Here is a 22,776-nt window from a genome sequence, read left to right as displayed (position 1 = left end):
GGCACCGAGAGAGGTTGAAATGTCTGTGGAGACATAAACAGAAAGGGGGTGAAGTCACAATTCTCTCCCTATTTATTTGACCTAAATACATTGAAGTAACTGCACCCTCATGAAAGAGATAATTTCCTGACGCTGGAGAGCTTAACATCTGTTTCCTCCCATTTTTTTTCGGTGGTAGAACATGGTAGCGGAAGAACTGGCGGGGTTTTCTTTCCTCTTTTTCTTTTGTATAGCAAGAGGCGCTGCATGCTTGGGCTAAATACACTCTCTGAGAGCAGACAGGTTTCTCTCAAGGGTTATATGATCATTTGTTCTCTATTTTCTCTCCTTCCTGTCTCCCCCCGCCCCTCCTGGAGAGGAGCGGATACACCGAAGCCCAGGCAGGACTTCCTTAGCTCAGCCATGCCTTCTGGCAGGCTGCGCCTCGTGCCCTCTCCCCGTCACCCCCCTTCATCGACAAACAATGGCCAAAGGCTCCTTCTTGTTTGTTGTTTTGTATCCCGTGGAGGAAGAGCCGAGTGGAAGATCATGTCCCCAGGGGCCCTCGGTACATTCCAGCTCCGGCTGCTGCCTTGCAAGGCTGCCGGTGCCTTTGCTGTGCTGTCCCCAGGCCTTTTGCACAAACCGTCAGTGCCGGGCGACAACGGGGGCAGCCAATGGGTTTTGAAACAAATTTAGTGCTGGTGAGAGAGGGGGATGGAGAGCCTCGGAGGGGTGTCTCAAGTCATTGCTCTGCAGCAAGAGCAGACCTTTGAATATCCGGTGCAACGCAGGTAGTTGCGGTGCCAAGAGGAGCTGGGCTTTTGTACCAACTATTTGTGATGTGGCTTGAAGCCCATTGTGTGCTGCTAGTATCTCCTTTGCTGTCGGGGTGTAGTGAGCCACAGATCCTCTGTACCTCAGCTCCCAAGCCCTAGAGGTTGACCTTGGGTCTCTCCAGGTGCTTTCTGCCAGAGGCTTTGTGGTGGAGAGTGCATTTCTCACATGTGATCCTGTCTGCCCTGGCCCAAGGGCTACCGCACCACCAATTTCCCCTTTGATCTCTTCAAAGGCTTGCTGCTCCTCAGGGCCCCAGCTGAAATAGTTCTCTTTTCGGGTCACCTGATAGAGGGAATTCACAAGTGGACTGTAACCTGGAATATGCCTTCTCCAGAACCCCACAACGTCTAGGGATGCCTGGGTTTCCTTTTGTTGACTGGGGGGGACATGGGTGTTATCTTATTGAGCGTATCTATTGCGATGCACACCCTGCCACCAAGAGATCGATCGCCTTGGAGCATGTTCCCTTGGGGCATTCCCAATTAGTTGTTTAACCTTACAAACAATAATCAAAACCAGGCTCATAACACACACCGGTATGAACAGTCTGATTACACAAGGGTATGCAAGGAGCTGAAAAGCCATTACAACAAAGCTACAAAGACCTGTCCTGGAGGAGAGGAAGGGGTAGGTGCCTTTCTTTCCTCTCTCCACAAAGTAGGTTTCAGGAGAAAAGGGGGTAATTGCGGATTTTCTCCATGAGATAGTTCTTGGAGTACTGGGATGGCAGCAACATAGAACCCAAATACTAGCATTAGGCTCAAAGGCAGTGCTTTTATCATAGCTCTCCCAGGCAAAGCAAAACAAAGCGATAGACAACACAGCAAACAGTGAAAATTGAGAACAGGCATTAACAATTCTTGGAGTTTATTGTACAGCAAAAAAGGGATCAAGTACTGGAAGGTGTGGGGAAATACATATGGCAGCTCCCAAAGTAAATATGCCAGTGTCGTGATCCGCAGCAGCCGACCCAATAACTAAACAGGTATCACAGCTAGAAGTTCAATCTTGCACACACTGATGGCATCTGTTATTGTCTTGAACCCCTTGAGCCCCACGGTGGGTGCCAAGATGATGTGGGTTAACCCTGGCTAAGCACCACCCGGCCGCTTGCTCGCTGCCCCCCAAACCCCTGGGGATGAGGGAAGAGGAAAGGAAGAATAAAAGCAAGCAAACTTGTGGGTTGGGATAACAATTGTTTAATAAACAAAGGAGAAGAAGAGTGTAAGAAAACAAAACAAGCAGTGCAAAGGCAATCCCTCACCACCTCCCACGAGCACACTGGTGCCCGTCCAATTCCCAAGCAAAAGATGGCTAACCTCTCTAAAATCCCCTCTTTTCCCTTTTTATTGCTGAGCATGACATTATATGGCATGGATTATCTCTCTGGTTAGGTCAGGTCAGGTCATCTGCCTGGTTGTGTCCCCACCCAACCTGTTTTGCAGTCCCCGATCTATTCACTGAGGGGGCAGAGTGAGAAACAGAGAAGGCTTTGACACTGTGCAAGCACTGTTCAGCAACGGCTAAAACATTAGTGTGTTATCAGCGCTGTTTTGGTTACAAATCGAAAACACAGCACCATACAAGCTGCTATGTAGAAAATGAACTCTATCCCAGACAGACCCAGTGCACCGGGAAGGAGGTAGTTCTGCCCACCCAAAGGCTTGTGTGTTCCTGTGGCTCTTTGGGTGAAAACCAAAGTCAAGGTATTTTCTGTCTGGTTGTTTCCCCTTCTAGCTCTGCTCAAACCCATAAAAGCTCCCCTTGGTGTGAGGGCAGGGAGCAAACCTCCAGCTGGTAAGAGGAGTGACTGGTGGCAGCGGGGAGCTGTGCTGGGCTGGGACATGGTGTCTCCCTGACCTCGCTGCCTGCCTTGGGGGAGGCTCGAGCACTCCCTTGGCAGCCTGCTCTGCTAAACCAGGTTGCCTCCTGCTCAGGTGCCTGGTGCCGAGGCAGCGCAACGTGAGCTCAGATTTACAGTTGCATTTCGGGTCTGAGTGTGGGTTAAATTAATCCTCTGCAAAGATGTTTCCCAAAACATCTGCTGTGTTGCATTATATTTTCCTCTCAGGGGTTGTGGTTCAGTTGCATTTTAATGCTCTCATGGCTGAGAGAGGCATAGCATCATAGAATGGTTAGAGTTGGAAGGGACCTTAAAGACCACCCAGTGCCACCCCCTGCCCTGGACAGGGACACCTCCCACCAGCCCAGGTTGCTCCAAGCCCCGTCCAACCTGGCCTTGAACCCCTCCAGGGATGGGGCAGCCACAGCTTCTCTGGGCAACCTGTTCAGTCCTTCCAAACAGTTGGAACCTGAAAGGTTTCAGAAGGTTTAGAAGGGGTTAAGAGGCCTGAAACCATACTGTAGGTCTCCTTTCCTGACGGAGGTACCAACTGTCCAGCATTTTTGGTGGGTTTTTTTCTAGTTAGGGGGCAGCTTTACAGCACTATATATTTTAAAAAAACACAAAACTTCTGGTAGTTGCCCCAAACCTGCAGTGATCTGAAGTAGATTTCAGGAATTGTGTACTGCCAGCCTTACAAACAGCCTGAACTGTGTGGTGTTAAATGAGCAGTTTCTTTCCATCATTGGGATCTCTTGACAAAACTCAGCTCGGCCTGGATCAGACCTTCCCTAACTGACGTTTCCTTGCTAGCTGGTCTCACTACTCTGTTGCCTTTGGTGGGCACATGGGCACCCTTATTTTGCTGCGGTTGTGGATAACTCCTGAAAATTTACTAAGGGCCAGCACAAAGAACAAGATTGCCCAAGGAAAGTGTCAGTCCCTGAATGGGGGCTTGTGACAGCCCTGATTTCTTGGGCCTGATTTGGTGTCTTTTATGAGAACTGTTAACTTCAGTGGGTGTTACCTGGGCCCGTGGTGTTATTTCTGCTGTTGTATCCGTCTGCTAAATCACACTGGAAAAGGAGCAAAATTGCTATCACTCCCACCTGTACCATGCAAGAAAAGCCGTGTTGCCAAGGAAATGTTATGCAATCATGAATGAGATACAGAGTACCTAGTTCTTTCTTAAAGATTTGGATAATGCAAAAAAAATGGAAAGAATTTGGTGGGGGAATCATGGCCATAGATAGAGATATTTGTGTGCTGTTTGCTTGGGATTGCGTGCAATCCTAACTTATTTGTCCACATCAGTGACCTGGAAAAGGAAGGTGAATTCTCAAAATGAAGGGCTACTGCTTGTGTGACGAGAAGAACGGGCTCTTGTGCAGAGGGCAGGGTAGAGACGTGCATAGAATCATAGAATGATTTGGTTGGAAGATACCTTCAAGATCATCAAGTCCAACCATTAACATAGCTCTGCCAAGTTACCACTAAACCACGTCCCTCAGCACCATGTCTACATGTCTTTTAAGTATCTCCATAGATGGGGACTTCACCACTTCCCTGGGTAGCCTGTTCCAGCGCTTGACAAGCCTTTCAGTGAAGAAGTTTTTCCTAATATCCAATCTAAATCTCCCCCGGTGCAACATGAGGTCGTTTCCTCTTGTCCTATCGCTTGTTACTTGGGAGAAGAGACCGACCCTCAACTCTCTAGAGCCTTCTTTCAGGGAGCTGTAGAGAGCAAGAAGGTCTCCCCTCAGCCTCCTTTTCTCCAGGCTGAACACCCCCAGCTCCCTCAGCCGCTCCTCATCAGACTTGTGCTCCAGACCCCTCACCAGCTCCACTGCCCTTCTCTGGACACACTCCAACCAAACCCAACCCAATCCAATCTACCAGCCCAGGAGCGTAGCTCCTGTAAGTTGGAGCAGTTTTCAGTGTTTGATAGCTGTGGTTTCATGAAAGCATTTCCTCGCCAGGGCGAGATGTTGTGTGTTTTGTAGACCAAACACACCAGCCACAGCCACCTGGGCTCAAGGTAATTCAGAGGGTGGTGGAAGAGGTGTAAGGTAATAGCATTACCTCATATTTTCTGTGGTTGAAGTCCCACACACAGAGATGGTAGTCGCAGCTGAGCTGCTAGGCGGTAACTTGCTACGACTTGACATCTGCAACTGCACCTGCAGCCCAAGGAGGGGAAAAATAAAAAGAGTGGTTGACTAACTGTTGTAGTTTTATGGCTAATAGATGTTCTCAAAAATATGTGCAGAGCGTTTCTTTAAAAGCTCCTTCTCCTGCATCCCAGAAAGGTGAGTATTAGTGTATTAGTTACTCGCACGGCCGTTCTTCTCCATGCTCAAATTTTATTATGTCATTATGGGCCCCGTAACCTGTGTGGTTTTGTTGGCAAGGCCACCTTTTCTCTGTTTGGCTTATTTAAAACATAGGTTTCCCGCAAACATGCTGCTGTTGTGTGTTTGCACAGTGTCGGACGCTAATTTCAGCAGCTGTATGAGCTGATGGAGCGTAGCAGATTTTGGCACGCGGTTGGGGAAGATGGAGCGAAGCTGGCTGAAATCTGTTCAAATGCAGAGGATTTGCCTCGGTGCTGGGAGGCTTTGTTCTGGGTGAGGCAATGCCAGTCCTCGGGCTGGATCTGGTTCAGGTGACAGTGCTGGGACCGCGGGCGCTAACGAAGCTGTGCTGCTGTGAGTTGGCTCCTGCCAAGGTTAGGCAGTGATTTCAGCGTGTGCAGTCCTGCAGGCTTAATTGGTGCAAATTAGACAACAACAAGGTGCTTTTCTCACACTGAATATTTGCCAGCAGCTGGTCAAAAGGCCTTTTGAGCACCATGCCTGTGTCCTACTATTCCGTTTATCCCCGGGGAGAGCTTTGTCAAAGCAACGATGATGGTTTCAAACACCAGGAGAGGTTCAGGTGAGGCTGGTGGAAGGGCAGGCGGAGAGGAGCCACCAAGCGCTGGTTCCCCGTTTGCTTAGAGCGCTCAGGTCTGGCTTCGTGGTGGCGGCTCAAATTTACATCTGGTTTAAAGCTGCTTTTAAAAAAAATTTAAGAAAAATTATATATTTAATTTTAAAGCCACCCTTGCACGCCACGCTTCTGGGTTGTGCTGCTTCTCTGGGGAGGGCCATGCAGGATCTGTCTCCTCTTTTGCTCGACACATGAGAAACAGCCCCTCTCTGTGCTAGCATCCCTCCAAAGACTTCGCAGACAAGCCTGTTCCTTTTGAGTTCCTTTCTTCATGCAGGATCCACCCAGCCAAAAACAATAAAACATAAAACTGGAAAGAGAAAACAACAGCAACAAAAAAAGGGACGTTTTGTGATTTTTGTCTTTTGCTGCCAGTTGGCTGCACAACTTGAAACTACTGAGATGCTCTTTTTTTGTTTCCCTCCTTCAAATCCATTGAAATGTGTTACCCTTTAAATTGCAGCAGGGATGTCTGTGAATAACTCGCAGACCCAGAGCGACAGCCCGGGGTTGCGGAGCTGGTCTCCTCCTCGAGCACCAGATGGAGGAACAGTCCCGCTAAACCCTTGCTTTTTTTGGGGGAACAAAAGCTTTCTGTGGTCTCCATACAGACCCAGGGCAACGCAGCTCCTGTGTGAATTTGTGCTACAAAGTGGTGGGTTTAAGTGGTGGCAGGCGGCGCTGAGGCCCCAAACCTGGCCTTTGCCTGGGGATGGAGGTTCTCTTTTAAAATCTCCAACGTGGCGAGTACAAAAGGCAGATGGCCAAAGGAGAGCGAGGCGGCACGTGTGGAAGATAACTGCTGTACGGTTAGGCTGTGTAACCGTGTGGGGTGTATTTGTCGAGGTGTTGGCACTGCTGTGAGGGAAGGCAGGGCTGCCCCGTGCTGGGCATGGCTGGTTCCACAGCGGCCACACCACAGCCCGGAGTGCAGCCCGTCAGCGGCGCCGGCAGCGCCTCTTCTGGAAAAATGTATAAGGAAGGGCAAAAACGCCAGACAGAAGTGAGGGCGGATAAAAAAAAGTGAGAAACAGAGCTGTGGACTCTGAGGTCAGTGAAGATGGCGGGGAGGAGGTGATGGAGCAGGGGGATGTTCCCTGACAGGAGTCATGGCCTGTGGAGGTCCCACGCAGGAGCAGGTTCTCCTGACAGAAATCGTGGCCCGTGGAGTCCCCGTACATGGGAAAAGCACAAGGAGGAGGGATCGGCAGAGAGGAACCGCCATGTCCTGACTGAACCTCTCCCAATTCCCCATCCTAATTCCCTCCCCAATACCTCGGGGGGGAAGTAGAGCCATCGTGAGGGAAGTTGAGCCATGGGAAAAAGGTGGTTGGTGGTGTAAGGTGTTGTGTTAGTTTTATCTTTGTTTCTCATTGTCCAAATCAATTTCAATCGGCAATAAATCAAAATTAATTTTCCCCGAGTTGAGTCTGTTTTGTCTGTGACAGTAATGGGTCTCCATAGCTTTATATCAACCCATGAGCTTTTTCATCTTACTTTTTTCCCCTGTCCTGTCTGGGGAGGGATAGCACGGTGGGGTGTGCAGCTGGCCATAGTCAATCCACCACAGTAGCAAACATTTATTTTTGCTACCCTAAGTACCGTTGTTGTCAAAAATGCTTGGCAAAACCCCTGTGTTGTGGCTGTAGCAAAAGCCAGATGACTGTTGTTCATAAAAAAGCGGGATAGTAGCTGTTTCTGTTAAGGTTTTCGACCTCCCTTGGCTGCGCTCTGGTTCTTTGGTGCCGCTGCCGTCTGTGGAGGTCTCATCCGGGTTATCGCTTGTTGAGGACAGACGTGATGGCAAGGTAGAAGCAGAGGCTTATTGACTGAATGCAAGGGTGAGCCTTTCCTCATCTGTGAGGTGTCCAGGGCAGTGGCTGCTGCATTAATAACCTTAGTTTTAACAGAAATAGTGAGTGTAATAATGGGTTTTTTCCATATAGATATGGGGACTGTTCATAGAGCAGTAAGAGAGAAATGGATGAGAGTGGGAGTGAGCTTCGTGCCGTTGTGTAGAGCGCTGCAGTGTGATGGCCTGTTCGCCCTCTGCTCGGGGAAAATGGAGAGTTTTTCCATTGTCAAACCTGTCTGGAGCTGTGCACCTTCTTGTTCCTACTCTTGCTTCCTTCTTCCTCCTGAGAGTAGGATTGGGAATTGAGGGAATTTAACTCCGTTTAGTGCCTGTCATGTAGTTCTGCATGTCGCAAAGGTAGACAGCAAACCCAGGTCCGCCTTATGGAGCTGTAGCAGTGAGACAGGGCGGAGGTACACCAGTGGCAGGGAAGCTTTAAGATATGTACGAGCAGGAGTTCAAAAGTGTTCCCACAAAGGGCTTGGAGTGGTTCCCATTGCTGTCGCATATGGCGTACTTGTAGTTTTAATACTGTTCACTTAGGGTGGAACTCACTTGAGGGGACCACATGTGTTTTGTATAGCGTTGAGTGGTGGCCAAGCAGCTTTCGTTTACCAGTCCAGTTCCAGCGAGGGATTCCCACGCTGGTGGCTTAGCTATAGTAAGAAAAACCTGGCTTGGATATTCCATGGGGTTTCTGATACTGCTGTATTTCAGAATTGCATTGGTTCCAGGAAAAGGCTCGTCCTGACTTTTCTTTGAACGCCTGCCTGAAGAGACTGAACTTGTCGGGAGTGCATTGCCGGTTGCTGGCAGATGGGGCTGGTGAAGGTGACAGTGACATGCGCAGGGATGCTTTACTGTAATTTCCTCTTTTCCTCTCTGTCATGTATTCTGATGTATTTAGAGTCCTAGCAATTTGCAAAATGAAGATGTGATTTATGGTATTCCGCGTATACTTTGTAGTGACTTTATTAATGCAGGAAGTTTCTTTGTGGTCACTAAATCTTCAGTTATTTAAATCAGATTTAAGTTGCTTTAAAATTCATAAGATTTGGGAGCAAAATTTCAGCCTTACTGAAATCAATGGCAAAACCACCACTGCCACTGGGGATAAGATTTGACCTGTGATGCTTTAACAAAAGTGTCTTCTAAAAAACCTTTCTGCTCCTAATTGCATTCCTTTGTTCTTTTTCCCCTTAGTCTTGTGAAGAGAGCAACCTGAAGACAATGCATCTGTGACCCCTGATACCAGCTTGCGAGTCGAGGCGATGGAAGTTATAGAGGACCGCCGGCATACTGGTCCCGTGGTAGCTCCAAATGGATATGCAAACAGGATTTTCCAAGCAAACATGGAGGAAGGGAGTACTGATGCGTTGGAGGTCTGTGGTGCTGAGCACTGCACCTCCAGCGATGCAATCCCGAGTGAACGGGAGGAAGCACCCAGGTATAAGAAGATGACCAAGGGCAACCGGATCTGGAATTTCGTTAGACGAAGGAAAGGACTCTCTACGAATAAAGGAAGACCCCAGTCCATGATCCTACTGGGAGTTACCTCCGAGGTCTCAGAATTAAAAAAACCATCCTTCATGGACAGGGTAAGGCCCTCAAAAAAGGGAAGAACCTCCAGGGTGCCTAAGAATGTGGATTTGAGAGCATCCAGAGTCCAGGTTGCTTGTGACCCCGACGAGGACCATCACGCCAGCGGGCAAAGAGCTGTCTACAGGGTTAAAAAACTGGGTGACAGTCGGAGGCCCTCCCGCCACTCGTATGCGGGGTACATTGATGATTTAGATTCTTCTTTTGAGGACATAGAGCTGAATATCAGCATTCCTGAAATTGATGCCAATGAAAGTAAATGTCTCAGGGATATTAGCGTCAGATTGCACAGTGAAGATAATGATAGTAACTGCCATAGAATACCAGCTAGAAAGAGCGAGTCTTTGAATTTTGAAAACTTTAAGAGTCCTGCAATTACAGAGGGGGACAATCAAAAGAGGTGTGCTGTGCTCCCACAGGAGAGCAGAAGAGGAAGAAGCTCTGATGTCTGGAGCTATCTGAAAGGAATTTCATTAACTAGCAAAGATAATTCAAAGCTTCCAGATCAAAGGTCTGAAACCAGTTTCCAGAACTTAGAAAATATAACTGATCATTCTACTTCTTATTTTGACTTTGATACGAGATGTGAGGAGAATCTCAGCCAGCGGAAAAAATCAAACAGTGCAACCAAAGCCACTCACTTTGGGGGTGTTGTGAGGTTTTTCTCCAGTGTGGCTGAGGCAGCTCGGAGGCTGCGAGGCTACTCAAGGGGATTTTCACCTGATGAGAAAAGGCCTCAGCGAAGTTTTCGAAGCTGGAAGCAGGATGTTGCCGCCCACAAAGAGGGCTTGGTTATCGAGAACGAGAGTGCAAGAGCCTTCTGCACTGTGGGAGCGTGTCTGCAGTCTCCAGACTCAGGCACGTGGGACAATCTGAGCTTTGAGAGTTTGGTGGGGAAGGAGCCCATGCAGCATTGCAAAACCACAGAAGTGGTGCAAGACATTGGTTCCTCTGCCCTGGGCAGTCAGAATGACAGACTTAATGAAACATCACTTGCCCCCTTTGGGCCAGAACCATCCGTCTCCCACCTGCCAGAGCTCGCAGATGACTCTTTCACTGAGCTAAATACTAAAGACGCCTCTGAGGATCTGATCGACTTTCCGCAGAGAACTCAGACTAAACAGATTCAGGATTCTGGCAGTACTCCAGAGAAGGCAGAGGTCGTGGGCAGAGACCTGCCATGTCCTGAAGGTCTTCCTGTGAATAATCTGGATACTGCGGACCTGGGCCATTCTTCAGCTGCAGGTGGTGAGTTTTCTGCGGGGACTGAGGCTCTGATGCACCTTTCACAGAGATCGCTGACTAAACTTGATACTGAGGACGTGGCTTGTGCTCCAGTGGTTGCCAAAGACACAGATCTGTCTCCAGCAGTGGCTCAGGAGCTTTCAAAGACAGAACTGGATACACAGGACTTCAGAAATCCTGAGCTGCCTTTGCAAGACTTGTCTGGAGGTGAGCTGGGGATTCAGGACTCAGACAGTTCTCTGGAGAAGACAGGGGTTGTGGGCAGCGACTTGCCGTGTTCTCAAGGTCTTCCTGTGAATAATCTGGGTGCTGCAGACCTGGGCTGTTCTCCACCTGCTGATGGTGATTCTTCTGCAGTGACTGAGGCTCTGATCCACCTTCCACAGATGACCCTGGCTAAACTTGATACCAAGGATGTGGCTTGTGCTCCAGCGGTTGCTGAAGAGGTGGATCCATCTCCAGCAGTGGCCCAGGAGCTTTCAAAGACAGAACAGGATATGCAGGACTTGAGAAATCCTGAGCTGTCTTTGCAAGACTTGTCTAGAGGTGAGCTGGGGATTCAGGACACTGGCAGTACTCTGGAGAAGACAGAGGTTGTGGGTGGGGGCCTGCCACATTCTCAAGATCTTCCTGTGAGTAATCTGGACACTGTGGACTTGGGCCATTCTCCAGCTGCAGATGGTGACTTTTCTGCAGTGACTGAGGGTCTGACTGAACTTCCACAGACAACCCTGACTAAAGAGATTCAAGACACTGGCAGTACTGTGGGGAAGACAGAGGTCATGGATAGGGACCTGCTACGTTCTCAAGATCTTCCTGTGAATAATCTGGATGCTGCAGACCTGGGCTGTTCTCCAGTTGCTGATGTTGACTTTTCTGTAGTGACTTTTTTAAAATGTGCGACAGTTAAAGGGGAGGTTTTAGAGCAGACTGACGGCCGCATTAAAAAGCGCGGGACCACTTCATTTGTAGAACAAAGCTCTGTAGAGTTAATGGACACAGAGGACCAGTTTAACTGTAACGACGAGTGCCGTCCGTTCCAAGTGCACGTCTCTAGAATTGTCTCCTCCGGACGGCTCAAAAACGGAAAGGTATGGGTAACTTTTACTATAATGTTTTCAATAAGACCATACTGTTATACATCTTATGAAGATGGTTTGCACTTGAAAGCATTTTTAAATATCCCTCATTGGGATTTTCAGTTAAGTAGAGTGTCATATAAACTATGGCAGTAGACACAGCTTTTATATCAATCTGAGAGGAGGCAGTTAACTGGCATATCCTTATAGCTATTAGTGTAAAGCTCCAGAGCTGCGCCTCCTATGACCCTTTGGCCATTTGTTTGTGACAGTGCCTCTAAAAGAAGGCTGTAGCAGAAGTTTATGTATTTCTAGGCGCTATCTTTAATCTTTTTCCTCTCTGGATTTAGTTCATTTGAAGTAGAAACTTGTAAGAAGAGGGCTTTTGACAAATTTAGAGTATTGAAGTGTGCTGTGGCCACGTGGCATTCAGCAGTTGCACTATGGTCCTTGTGTTTTCTTACCTAAAAAAGTAGTAGGGGTGGTGGTGGTTGATTTTTATTAGGTGATGCTGGTTAGAACACAGCGGTGTTCTAGGCACACAGTGCAAGAACAGGAACGCAAAAAAAAAGCCCATGTCTTGTAAAGTTCATCAGATCATTTCTCTGGCAGATCTAAATGAGCTCTCTCCCTGCTCCAAACCTGTCAGAAGCTGTGTGGCCTCAATAGTTTGGTGCTGAGCCTGTAGCAGGAAGCCTTGCTAAGGGGCTGGGCGTATATTGTGGGCAAAATGCCTTCCTAATGTGACTGCGTGGCGAGCGGGGGTCTGGTCAAAGCTGCCTTGCATCTGTGTCAACACAAAATGACATAGCACTTTGGGATGTTAAATACCCAGTCTGAAGTGAAAGGTGGGCGACAGCGGTGTCTCTAATTGTGGCAATGCATTCCTGTTTGTTATAAGCAGGTCTTTGAAAGCCCTTAAAATTGTCAAAACATCTAAGTGGACATTGCATTCTGGACTAGGTTCTATGTAGTACAAATCTGTATTGTCCAGCTTAACATTGGGAAACTTGAGAAATCCCATGGGTGAGGGAGGCATAGATGCAGAATGAGGAAAGGCCTCCTGAAGCTGACAGACCCTCCCATTAACTCTCAGCCCATCACTGTAGCACCCGCGCACGCGCCTCTCTGTGTGGAGCAGAAATCTGTGAGCAGTAGCAGTCGTATCAGCTGTGCCCGCATGCCCCAGCCTTGTGTCTCACCGGAGAGGCAGTTCTGTGCTCTGCTCAGCCACCAAAGAGTCTGTTGAGGCTCATGTCGCTCCATGCCAGTTGTGGAACTGGTGCAGGTTTGTGGACGAGCCGTGGCAGGACCCGCTGTGAAGCCCAGGTGTTTTTCTTTGGGTCCTCGCTGATTAGCTGAGGCTCAAAGGATTGTTTGATTTTTTTTTTTATTTTTTTTTTTAAGGTGACAGTTAGGGAAATTGGGTCAATTTGTGAAAAAACTTTCTCTTTTCCTTTTGGGCTTGGAGAGACCAGGGATGTTACAGAGGTGATGACATTGTTCCCTGTTGGAAAAGGGGTCACTGTAACTTCTGAGCCAAGAGGGGAAGTGTTTGAAAATTGGCAGCAGATTAGAAATACCAGGGGAAAAAAAATTTAACTTCTGACTCCCAGCTAAAATGGGCACTACCATTGTTAGTTATTCCTGGATTTGTTTTTCTGCTCCATTTTGTGTAATACAAAAAAACCCGACAGCTCGCTGTGTGATTCCCGGCACTTATGAAGTGGGGTGAATAGCGGTTAGTCGCTTCTTGTGGTCTCTGGAAGAAATGTTTTTAGGAGGAGGTTGAATGAGAGGGCTGTGGTTTGATATCCCTTCGCAGGGACCAAACTGAAAGTATTCTGGGCAGGAGCAAGATAACAGAGGCACGAAAGGATTGAGTGGAGCAGAGGAAAATATTGGCACTCTTTTCCCAGAGCAGCCACATCTCCGCTAGCTGAGGGCAGTGGCCGCGTGCCTCATCGCAGAGCTCTCAGGGCAAAATCTGAGCGATTTCAGCTGTGTGAACAGGAGATGCGGTAAGCCTCAGCTCAGCTGTTGCAGCTTACAAACATTACCAAGAAACTTAAATATGGTGCTTGAGATAACTGGACAGGAAACCTCCCCCGAGTTCCCGTCGAGTGTGGTGATAGCAGTACGACCTCCGGACTGCCGTGGCTTCCGGCTTCACGGAAGGCCTGCTGCAGCAGCGGGATGGAAGGGAAAGTGTACAGCCTGCCCTGGTTTGTAAACACCTTCTGCATCCCAGAAACTCAGACTAGAGATTTGGAAATGCACAGGGATCTGGCGGCAGCATCAATCCCAGAGCAGTCAAGAGTGAGGCTAAAGGAGGGATACTCTTGGATAGGAACAGACGGAGAGAGTCCGCCAGCAGCTCCCGTAACAAACGTCCTGGGATACCCAAGGGATTTGCTTGCCTATCTGTCATCAGGGAGCGGCACTCAGAAACGTTTTACCAAAAATAAACATGCAAGAGGAATAACTTCAGCTTGAGCGTGTCAGTAGCAGCAAAGTCCAGCCTCTTATTGTTTTAGGGCTAAATCCAGCTCCTTGCTGGCACCTGTTCCGCAGGACAGTTGTTGGCTCTCCTTTCTCCACACCAGGCTGCTCGGAATTAATTGAAGGATTTGTATTTCAAGTGCAGTGCTCAACCACAAGTAGGGAGAAGGTGCTGCCAGGACGGGGTGGCTTGGCTTGGTCAGCTGCTGTAAGCCAGCGCTCCGGCAGTTTTAAAGTGAGCTAGCAGTGTACGGCAGAAATAGCTCAAGCAAATATTTTTAAAAGAACCGACACATTATCCCACAAAAAGCACAAAAGCACCAGCTCTCCCAGAGGCTCTCTGCCCAAACCTGTTAGGAGATGGTGTAAGAGACTGAGGCTGGTGTAACACAAAGGATGCGGGAGTGGGATTTAGGGCACCTGCACGTTGGTCCTAGCAGTACAGCAAATCTGTTTAGCTCTACTCTCCTGCAGACCCTGTTTCTTGCTTTCCTAGTCTCGCCTTTTAAAATTTTAATGTCTTTGGGCAGGAGCTGAGTGATGTTATAGGCAAGTGACAGCTCAATAGGATCTGATCTTCACGCTGTAAAGGAAATAACATTGCATCAGCATTTAATAAGAAGAGCAGCTGTAGAAAGGTAGAAAGCCATTTACTTCTCTAACTGTGCTCCTGCCTAGTTGCTTTCAGACCCCATCCTAAATTCACGTTTGTTCCAGGAACTTGTGAAACAGTGGAGATAAAAACGTTTTGAAGAATTGAAAGAACAGTGAAGCTCAAAATAGATTGTCGATGGGAAATGAATTACTGATTTCACCATTCACACTGCTGTGACTCTGGAATGAGAGCACCTTCCTTATTTTGAGAGACAGATGAACTGAAAGATGGTATGGAGTCTTTACTAGGTTTTGAACAATTGCAAACCATAAAAGTTTCCATTTCCCTTGTGCCCACGAAAGTGAATTATCCTCGTCCCACCTCTATAAACACCACAGCATCCCAGCAGGGAGAATGCAGCTGCAGGGAGTCAGGCATAGCCCCAGAAGTTGTATTTGACCCCTTCCAGTAGCTTGAGGTGCTGCTTAGGTGGAAGGAAGCTTTGATACCGCATAGGCTACTTTGCGGTTCCGGCTTTTCCGTCGGGGTTTCAAACCACCTGATGTGTCCTTGAACAGGGTTTGTGGGGGATTTGATACCTCCTTTGGGAATGACATGAGGAAAGGTTGCAAAATATGCATCTGACTTTGTATTTCAGGCATTAGTTTAGAGTTTTTAGGATCTAGAAACTTGATTCAGGCTTTTTGCTGGCAGAGAGGTCCTCCCTGCTCATCTCGGGGGCACAGGCGCAGGGCCTGGGCACTGCAGGGCACTTTGGCTTGTGTCACTCTTGCAGTGAAGGAGCAGAGGGTTTTCACTGCAGTCTTTCTATGCCCTCTGCTGGCTTACTTGTGAAATAAGAGTTTATTTTTACGGAACAGAAAACCTTATCCTTTTCCGTAGGATTTTGAATTTTATCTCCAAAAGGTTTCCAGACTGCAGCTTGCTGCTGGCTGTTGTGGCTGCACATAGACACCACTTGGTTTTGTGATGCCATTTTCTGGGGGGATTATGGTTGCCAGAAGTGTGAAAATGAGAGTTCTACAGGCTTGTCAACCTGGGCAAAAGGTGTCTGTCCCATAGGATGAGGTCCCAGGCCGACCCGGAATGTCCCAGGTTTCCCAGCCAGTTTGATTTCAGAGCCCTGGAAGGGGCTGTCTGATCAAACTTGCTTCTCAGCATCGTGGCAGATGGTTGCAGATGTTTCTCTTGAGCAGCTGTTGAGTTTGTTTCTGAGTCCCGTACGTAGGAGCCAACCTGCAGGTGCCATAAAGGCGCTCCCTGCTGTGGAGCGGCCCGTGTTGATGGTGCAGGATCGGTGCTTTCACGGCGTTACTTGGTTTTGTGAATCCTGTGCAATAGCTGCACGCTGCGCTGCTCTGTGTGGGAAAATCTGACTCTCCCTGTGCGGTGGGTCTAACTGGAAGCTCGGGATTACTGATTTGCCCGAGTGTGCACATGCCAGAGGATGCGCTTGCAGATTTGCGATCTGATAGCTGGGGCATATCTCAGATCCTCCCACAGGTTTGGAGTTTTACTTTAGTGCAGCAGCTGCAAGTGCCTTTTCACAAGAGGAAGATACAGCACCTTTCTTTTTCTGTGTTTGATGAGGAATTGCAAGTGATGTGCAACAAGTTCTGGCAGTGACCTTTAGCTTGAGATTGTTTTAGTGTCTTTCTGCTACAGAATATTTTGGGAGCAGCTGCAGAAGTGGGACTGCGGAGTCAATTTGTCTTTTCCCTCCCCACTCTCTTAAATGACACTAACCAGGAAAAGGCTATTTCTGAGAGCTGATCTTCAGAGCTCCCTTCATCTCCCGGTTAGTGGCAGTAAACTGGGTTGTGTCTCAGCCAGCTGCTGGTAGTTGTGCTTACAAAAGACTTCATAGTCCTTCCACATCAAGAAATAGTACTTTCTAAATCCTGACGTTGCCGAAAGAGCACTATACTTCTGTCTGTAGTGAGGTACGATTTAGTTGCAGAATAAAGATTCTGTGTATTTATGGCTTTTAATATGGTTATGTCTGACAATCATCTTATTTCTAGAGGAGACAAAACCTCTAAAGCCTATCTCCAAGCTGTTCAGATTTTCGTATTTTTAATAACCATGAGGTGCTAGCAAAATCTTGAATTGAAGCCTATATTTAGTGCTATCTATAGTGGGGTAGGGTTTTTTTGGGAAACATATTTTTAGCATTGTCAGGGAAAGGCAGGTTGAGTTTGCAAAGCTGATAGGCTTTACATGTATATATAACCAGCCACTGAACACATGGATAATTCAGATTTCCACATGTTTTCTTAAAATACTTGTTGGGTCTTGCTTTCATCTGGTTCCCAGCTTCAAAGTTACAACAGGCCACCTCCTGCCATCCTTGGTGCCATCAGAGCAGTGATATGAATGGGGACCTCTGGGCATCGCTGGCCTATGTGCTAAGGGACTATGTGTCCAAAACTTCTCTGGGTGGAAGGTTTTCTTTGGCTTTTGCCTCCTCCCAGTTGTTATCCCGTCAAGTGTACCGGGTCACTGGACACGGTGCTGGGAGCAGGGAATGGGAGATCAAGCCTTAATTCATCCACAGACTCCCACTGTGCCTTTGGGGTAATTATAGCCTGTCCGCTTCGTTCTTCGTCTGTAAATAAAGATAATAGCACATCAGTGAAAACGGAGGCTGCTGAAGTCTTGAGAATAGATAGACTAAACCATAAGAGGCACCCAGTTATTAGCAGGGCCGTGGAAGTATGACAAGTCTGTCTCTAATTGAGGCTAGAAATCTCCCAGTGAGGAGCCCTCCTGTTTTCTTCTTCTGACCTTTGTAAACTGATTTTTCTGCTGATTTCTTGACTCTTAAGATTATACACAAGGCTTCCATGGTGTCACATGTCACAGAGAATAAAATGAAAAGTAGGAGTTTGAAATGTGATTTTTTTTTTTTTTAAAAGAAATTCCATTCTGCAAAATATCGCTGTACAAGTTGTCTCTTTCAGCGTCTTTTACTCCTGAAATAGTGAGGGAAACTCCAGTGTTTTTCTCCAGTTAGCTATAAATGCTAATTCATTCTTTGGATTAATGTTGCCCAACATTAAGGTATAACTGGGGTATTTTACCACTGTATGGGTGCTTCAATCAATTGCAAGTATCTCACTGTTTCAAGTAATATTTCGTAGGCTGTTGGTAGAGTGGACGTGTCTTGTTAGACGTGGTTATCAGTCAGCTTTCAGAGAAACTACTGTGACAATTTGTGCTTTTCTCTGTGAATCTTTCAGGAAAAACAATTGTTCTAGTTTTGCTAAAAATGTACCAGGGCATTTTCAGAGAGCGAGGTCCCTGTTTTCTTTTAAGTGCTGTGATTTGCCCCATCCTTGCATTTGAACCACCTGAAACCTGGCAAGGCCTGTAAGTTGTCTTCTCGCTGGAGACGAGGCAGACTATATTAACTGAAAAAACCCCAGTTGTGGTGGTAGGTGCTAGCACTAAAACAGTGCTACGCTGTTTTAGAGAGAAAACAGTGTAGAAGGCAGTGTTGTGGTTGGGACCTTGTAACAGATGTTCAGAGGAAGGTGCAGACCCACCCCGTTTGGTGCATCGTGCCCAGCTGGGTGGGTGTGTGCAATGGGTGCCTTGGGACCCTGTTCTGCTCCAAACGGTGATGCTGTAAAGAGCAGGCGTTACAAATGCTGGGCAATGCAAGTGGGAGCTAGCCTTTTAGCACAGTAGCAGGGCTTTGGACCTGCTTTGATCAGCGGGGAATATTACCTGTGTTTCATGGCATAAGCTAAAACCCCGTCTTTTGGGAAAAGACCTAGAAAAATTCATAAGGGCAACATAAAGGACTAAAGCATGGTTCAAAGCCGATGGTCCTTGGTGGAGTTGGTACAACGCAAAGCCAGGCCACATCTGCAAGCAGCTAGGTACATCTCCCCAGTCACACCAGAAGCCACCAGGAGAAGATGTAGGGTGGGTAGGAAGTATTTTGAAAGAAAAGCAGCCATGCTTATAGACTTGATATCACAGATACTGGGTTGAAGGAGGGTCTGTGCGTTTGTATTAGACCTGTGTTAGCAGCTAAGTAATGTAAGACTTGGCTGTTGAAGGAGGACAGTCTGTAGCCTGGGTATGTTCTTTTGCAGTTATGTATTCCACCAAAGTGATTCAAGTCCATCTACACACGAAAAGTCCTTTTTCTCCCCGGAAGGCTCTCTGTACCCTCCCAATGATTCCAGCAGCACAGCAATAATAGCAATGCTGTTATATTTATTCACCTCCTGTCCTCTTCGTAGGCCATCTGTAACCTTCTGTTTATGGAATTGGAAAAGACCTTATATGACCTCTGGAAATACCTGGAAGGGAGTGTTTTGTTAAGATTTTTGGGAATGAGGAAAATGACATCCTGTTACTAATTTAATTCATTTTTGCATGGATTTCATTATCAGGAAGACTGTTGAGTTTTGCAGGAATTGTTTGTGATGGGTATCCCAACTTTATTCTAAGAACTTGTAACTTTTATTTTTATAATAGTATGGGCAGATCCTATTATTATGCTGCTGGATGAGCACACACAAACAGACTGTTCTCCTAATCCTCACCATTGCAAACTCATTGTTCTACTCTACGACTATGTCTTTCAAGTGGTGGAGGTGTTTCTGAAAAATCTTGTTCCATTTTGCACTTCTCACTTACGTGTCTCTTGAGCGTGGCCATACATGGAGACCAGTGGTGACTGATAGCTGTAACCTGGTAAAATATCCAGAAATTAACAGTCTCCTGTTTCCTGTAGGCCACCAAAAGACGCATCTCCTGGTTCAGTTCAGAAGTGCCCATTGAAGCAGACCTCCCAGTTGTCCACCTTCACTGTGCTTTGAATGCACTAATTGCTCTTAAAGACCCTAAGCAGTCTCACCTGGGGCCCCCACACCATACCCATGGGCCTGGCAGCCCATTTAAGCTCTGCCTTGGGTGCTCAGTCCTTCCTTGATCACCATGGGAGAAGTGCTGGTCTCCAGCGCAGCCACAGCTGTGCCTTTGCCTGGCCATGGGCCCTGCTGGGCTAGATAGACGCCAACCTGGGGCCTGATTTCCTGGCTTGACCTTGGGGCTGGCTCACCGCCATGGACCTGCCCAACAATTGCAGGGCTTTGTCTGACCCTGATCTGCAAACTGACTCACCTGCTTTACCTTGGACCTGCTTCATCACCATGGATGTGCCTAATGATCTGAAATCTAGCTGAGCCTGGCCACCATCTCCAGACCTGGCCTGGTCTCTTGCTTGCACACTGTGGCATGGGGCTGGGGGGTGAGGCCCCATCCTGCCAACCAGGTTGTCTCTTTAGCTGCTGGTTTGCTGTCCCTTAGAATGCAGCCAGCCCTCGCTGCACATTGTGAAGCCAACCCAAAATATTTTAGCTAGTACTGGGTCCTCGGCACCAGCTAATTCACTCCCTGTGTGTGCTCTTGCTGGGTCTTGGTAATGTGAGAGTAGACAAAATGCTGCGCAGAAAGCAGAAGTCTTCATCACGTGTTACTCTCAGAAGTGCCTCGGAGGCTAAAGTGCCACTGGAAGTTGTTGGACTTAAACACTGTGAGCTGTGCTTGAGGTACGAGCCCCATGCAATGGGAATTAGGGTACTCCAACACCAGCGTCAGCAAGTCTTCATCTTTCAGTCAAAAAAAAAAATGAAGCAGGTGCAGATTGCAATGAGAAAGCATAAGGTGTGTTACACTGTCTTGAAAATTATATGTATCATTACATGTTCTCTGATTGCTTTGTCTGAGGTTTGACATGTATTGGTAAAAATCTTCTCTGACCCTTTTCTTGCCAGCCGATGTCTCATCCTTCTCAACCATCCCCGCAAGCACCACCCTTCAAAGTCCTTGTGGAAAGATGCCGCTCTGAACCCCTCTCCCAGAGCACCCCGATGGGGCTGGACCAGGTGGGAGGGCGCATGCAGCACTTGCTCAGAAGACGCGGTGAGTAGCTTTGAGGTGTTTTTCCTCCCAGGCTTGTTTTTTTGGTCTCACCCATCCTGCAGAGCAAGCTAAGGGCAGCATGGGTTGAAAAGTCAGAAGTGTGGCTGGGAGCCAGGTGAGGGAGCTCTGATAGCCACAGGTTGAGGAGTTTCTTGCTAGCTAATAAGATCTTTTTGTATACAGTGTATTTGTGAAATAAGGCTATTTTGTGTCTTTAATATCTCTGAACACAGTCCCTATAATTTGGTTGCAGGAAGATGAAGAGATAGGCACGTAAGGTGTAAAAGCTGTTCAGCAACAGTATGTTTTCATTTGGTAGTTTCGTCTTGGCTTTCTGTCCTCTTACCAGCCTTTGTTGTGAGCACTTGCCATTCGGAGGTGGCAAGTGGTGATGGATGCTGGGATCATAACTCAAGTCTGAAGTTTGTTTGGAAACACAGCAAGAGGTGAAGTTTTTTTCTCCTGCGCTTGAGTACTCTTCCTGATCAAGAAGAGAATCTCACGAGCCAACGGCTGTGATGATCTATCCTCTGCAGCACTTGATTAATGTAACTCTCATTTGTCCTGGTCAAACACGGAAAGCACTACAGAATGTATTTGCTGGAAGGGTCTTGTGTTGGCAGGTGAATAGGCTGATGGTTGAATAGCTGACATCATTTTTTGAACCTCTAATTAAAAAGATTGATAATTAGAGTAAGGAAATTATTTCCTGAAGGGATGCTGCTAACACCAAGAATCCTGTGATTTAGCAATGGGCAAGTACGGGAGCGCAGCCAGCCTGTGCTGGCATTGCTCAGGAGCACCCGGGGGATCCGAGCAGTTAATGGATGGTGGCAGCACATCAGGATTAAGAAGAACTAGGAAGGAAACGGCAAAGCGGCTGCCTTTTTAATTGATGGCTCTTCTGTCGGGGTGCACCCGTTTCTAGCACATGGGAAATAACACACGCAGCTCTCAAAATGTGAGCATTTCTGTGTTTGCACGTTGCTCCTGAGTGCTACTATGTCGGCACGTTGCCTCTGGAGCCTGGTAGCAGCCTCTTGCTATAATCGGCACTCACACTGCAGCTTGATTTTCTGCGAGTCTAGAAAGTGAAACGCGTGTTGCTAAAAATAACAGCAGGCTGCCTGCGTCAGCATTGCGTTCAGGAAATAGGTCTCAGTGCAATCTCTCTCCCAGCAACGCTGGAAGAAAATCAGGATTGCTGCCCACCCAGCCGTGCCGGGGCTGCAGCAGGGTCCCAGCGCTGCTGCACTCTGCGCTGCTGTCCTGGGCAGAGCAGAGTCCCCACCTACTCGATTTGGGGGCAGGGGGCACGTAGTGTGTGTGTGTGTCTGTTTTGCCACCATAAGGTAAAGGTGACCTAAACCCCAGGAGCAGGGGTGTGTATTTCCATTCTCCCAAAGCCTGGGACCATTTACCCTTTGGTATCTGGTTTCAAACCCCTTGGGACAGACGCAGTCTGAGACCTTTGCCTGGGTTAGAGGTGCATCAGGAAAATTAGTTATTCATCTTTCAGGGAAGAATTCCAGAATTTGGCTGTTTTCTTTAGGTGTCTTTCTCCATGAACGGGATGAGAAGCCTCCAGGGGATGGGAGCACCCCTGGGTGTGTGTGTGCATACCCAGGCACATAGAGGCACCTGCCCGGACCACATGCACCTGCTGACAGGAGCCTGTGCTGGCAGCTGCTGGGGGGGCACCAGAGGTGGTCACCTCTGTTTCCTTCCTCCCAGAGGCTGTCACTCCAGGCTGGGGGGTGTAAAGAGTCTGACAGAGGAAGGGATTAAAATCTAAACTTGCCGAATGTGGGAGGGAAAAACCCCGGTCTCATACAGAATAGCAACTTTGCCCCAAAAAGAGAGGGATAGGATGGGGAGCTGAACGTTTGGGTTGATTAGAAAAGCAGAGCTTAATTTTGAAAGGTGAATTGCCAGCCCTCCTCCACCACTTGCCTCTTCTTTACAAGCTGTTTTGCGCTTGGGTCTGTACCATCTGTAAGGCCAAGCTGAGATTTGGTGTAAATGGTATAGATTGCTTAAAGCTAGATCAGAATTGCATCTGTGAGAGATTGGCCTGAAATGCTTGGGGTGAGAAGTAGCCCAGTTTCTTTGAAAAACAGCTTTTACGGACTTTTCCATTTTTGTTTTTCGCAGAAGTTTGAGGAGCTGTTTCTTTTTCAAGGCATTGCATCATATGGGCCACAGCGACTGTAAAGCTGGGATTTCTGCAGGTCCAAACTGCAGAGGTGCTGTTAGCAGTTATGACCCAAGGAGCTATTGCGCT

General features: G+C 47.8%; 1 protein-coding gene across 2 annotated transcripts in view; it reads left to right on the top strand.

Annotated features, from left to right (window-relative positions):
* The window catches only part of ARHGEF9 (Cdc42 guanine nucleotide exchange factor 9), a 230,224-nt gene that overhangs the window by 18,448 nt on the left and 189,000 nt on the right, over positions 1-22,776 (top strand). For both annotated transcript variants that reach the window (XM_074600207.1, XM_074600206.1), the window contains exons 3-4: positions 8,712-11,443; positions 20,345-20,492. In XM_074600207.1, coding sequence (XP_074456308.1) covers positions 8,780-11,443; positions 20,345-20,492 — 2,812 coding nt within the window. In that variant the 5' untranslated portion in view covers positions 8,712-8,779. The remainder of the gene's footprint in view (positions 1-8,711; positions 11,444-20,344; positions 20,493-22,776) is intronic.

The sequence above is a fragment of the Larus michahellis genome, chromosome 9 (assembly GCF_964199755.1).
Source record: "Larus michahellis chromosome 9, bLarMic1.1, whole genome shotgun sequence".
Lineage (NCBI taxonomy): Eukaryota > Metazoa > Chordata > Aves > Charadriiformes > Laridae > Larus > Larus michahellis.
This window is presented reverse-complemented; position numbering and strand designations above follow the sequence as displayed.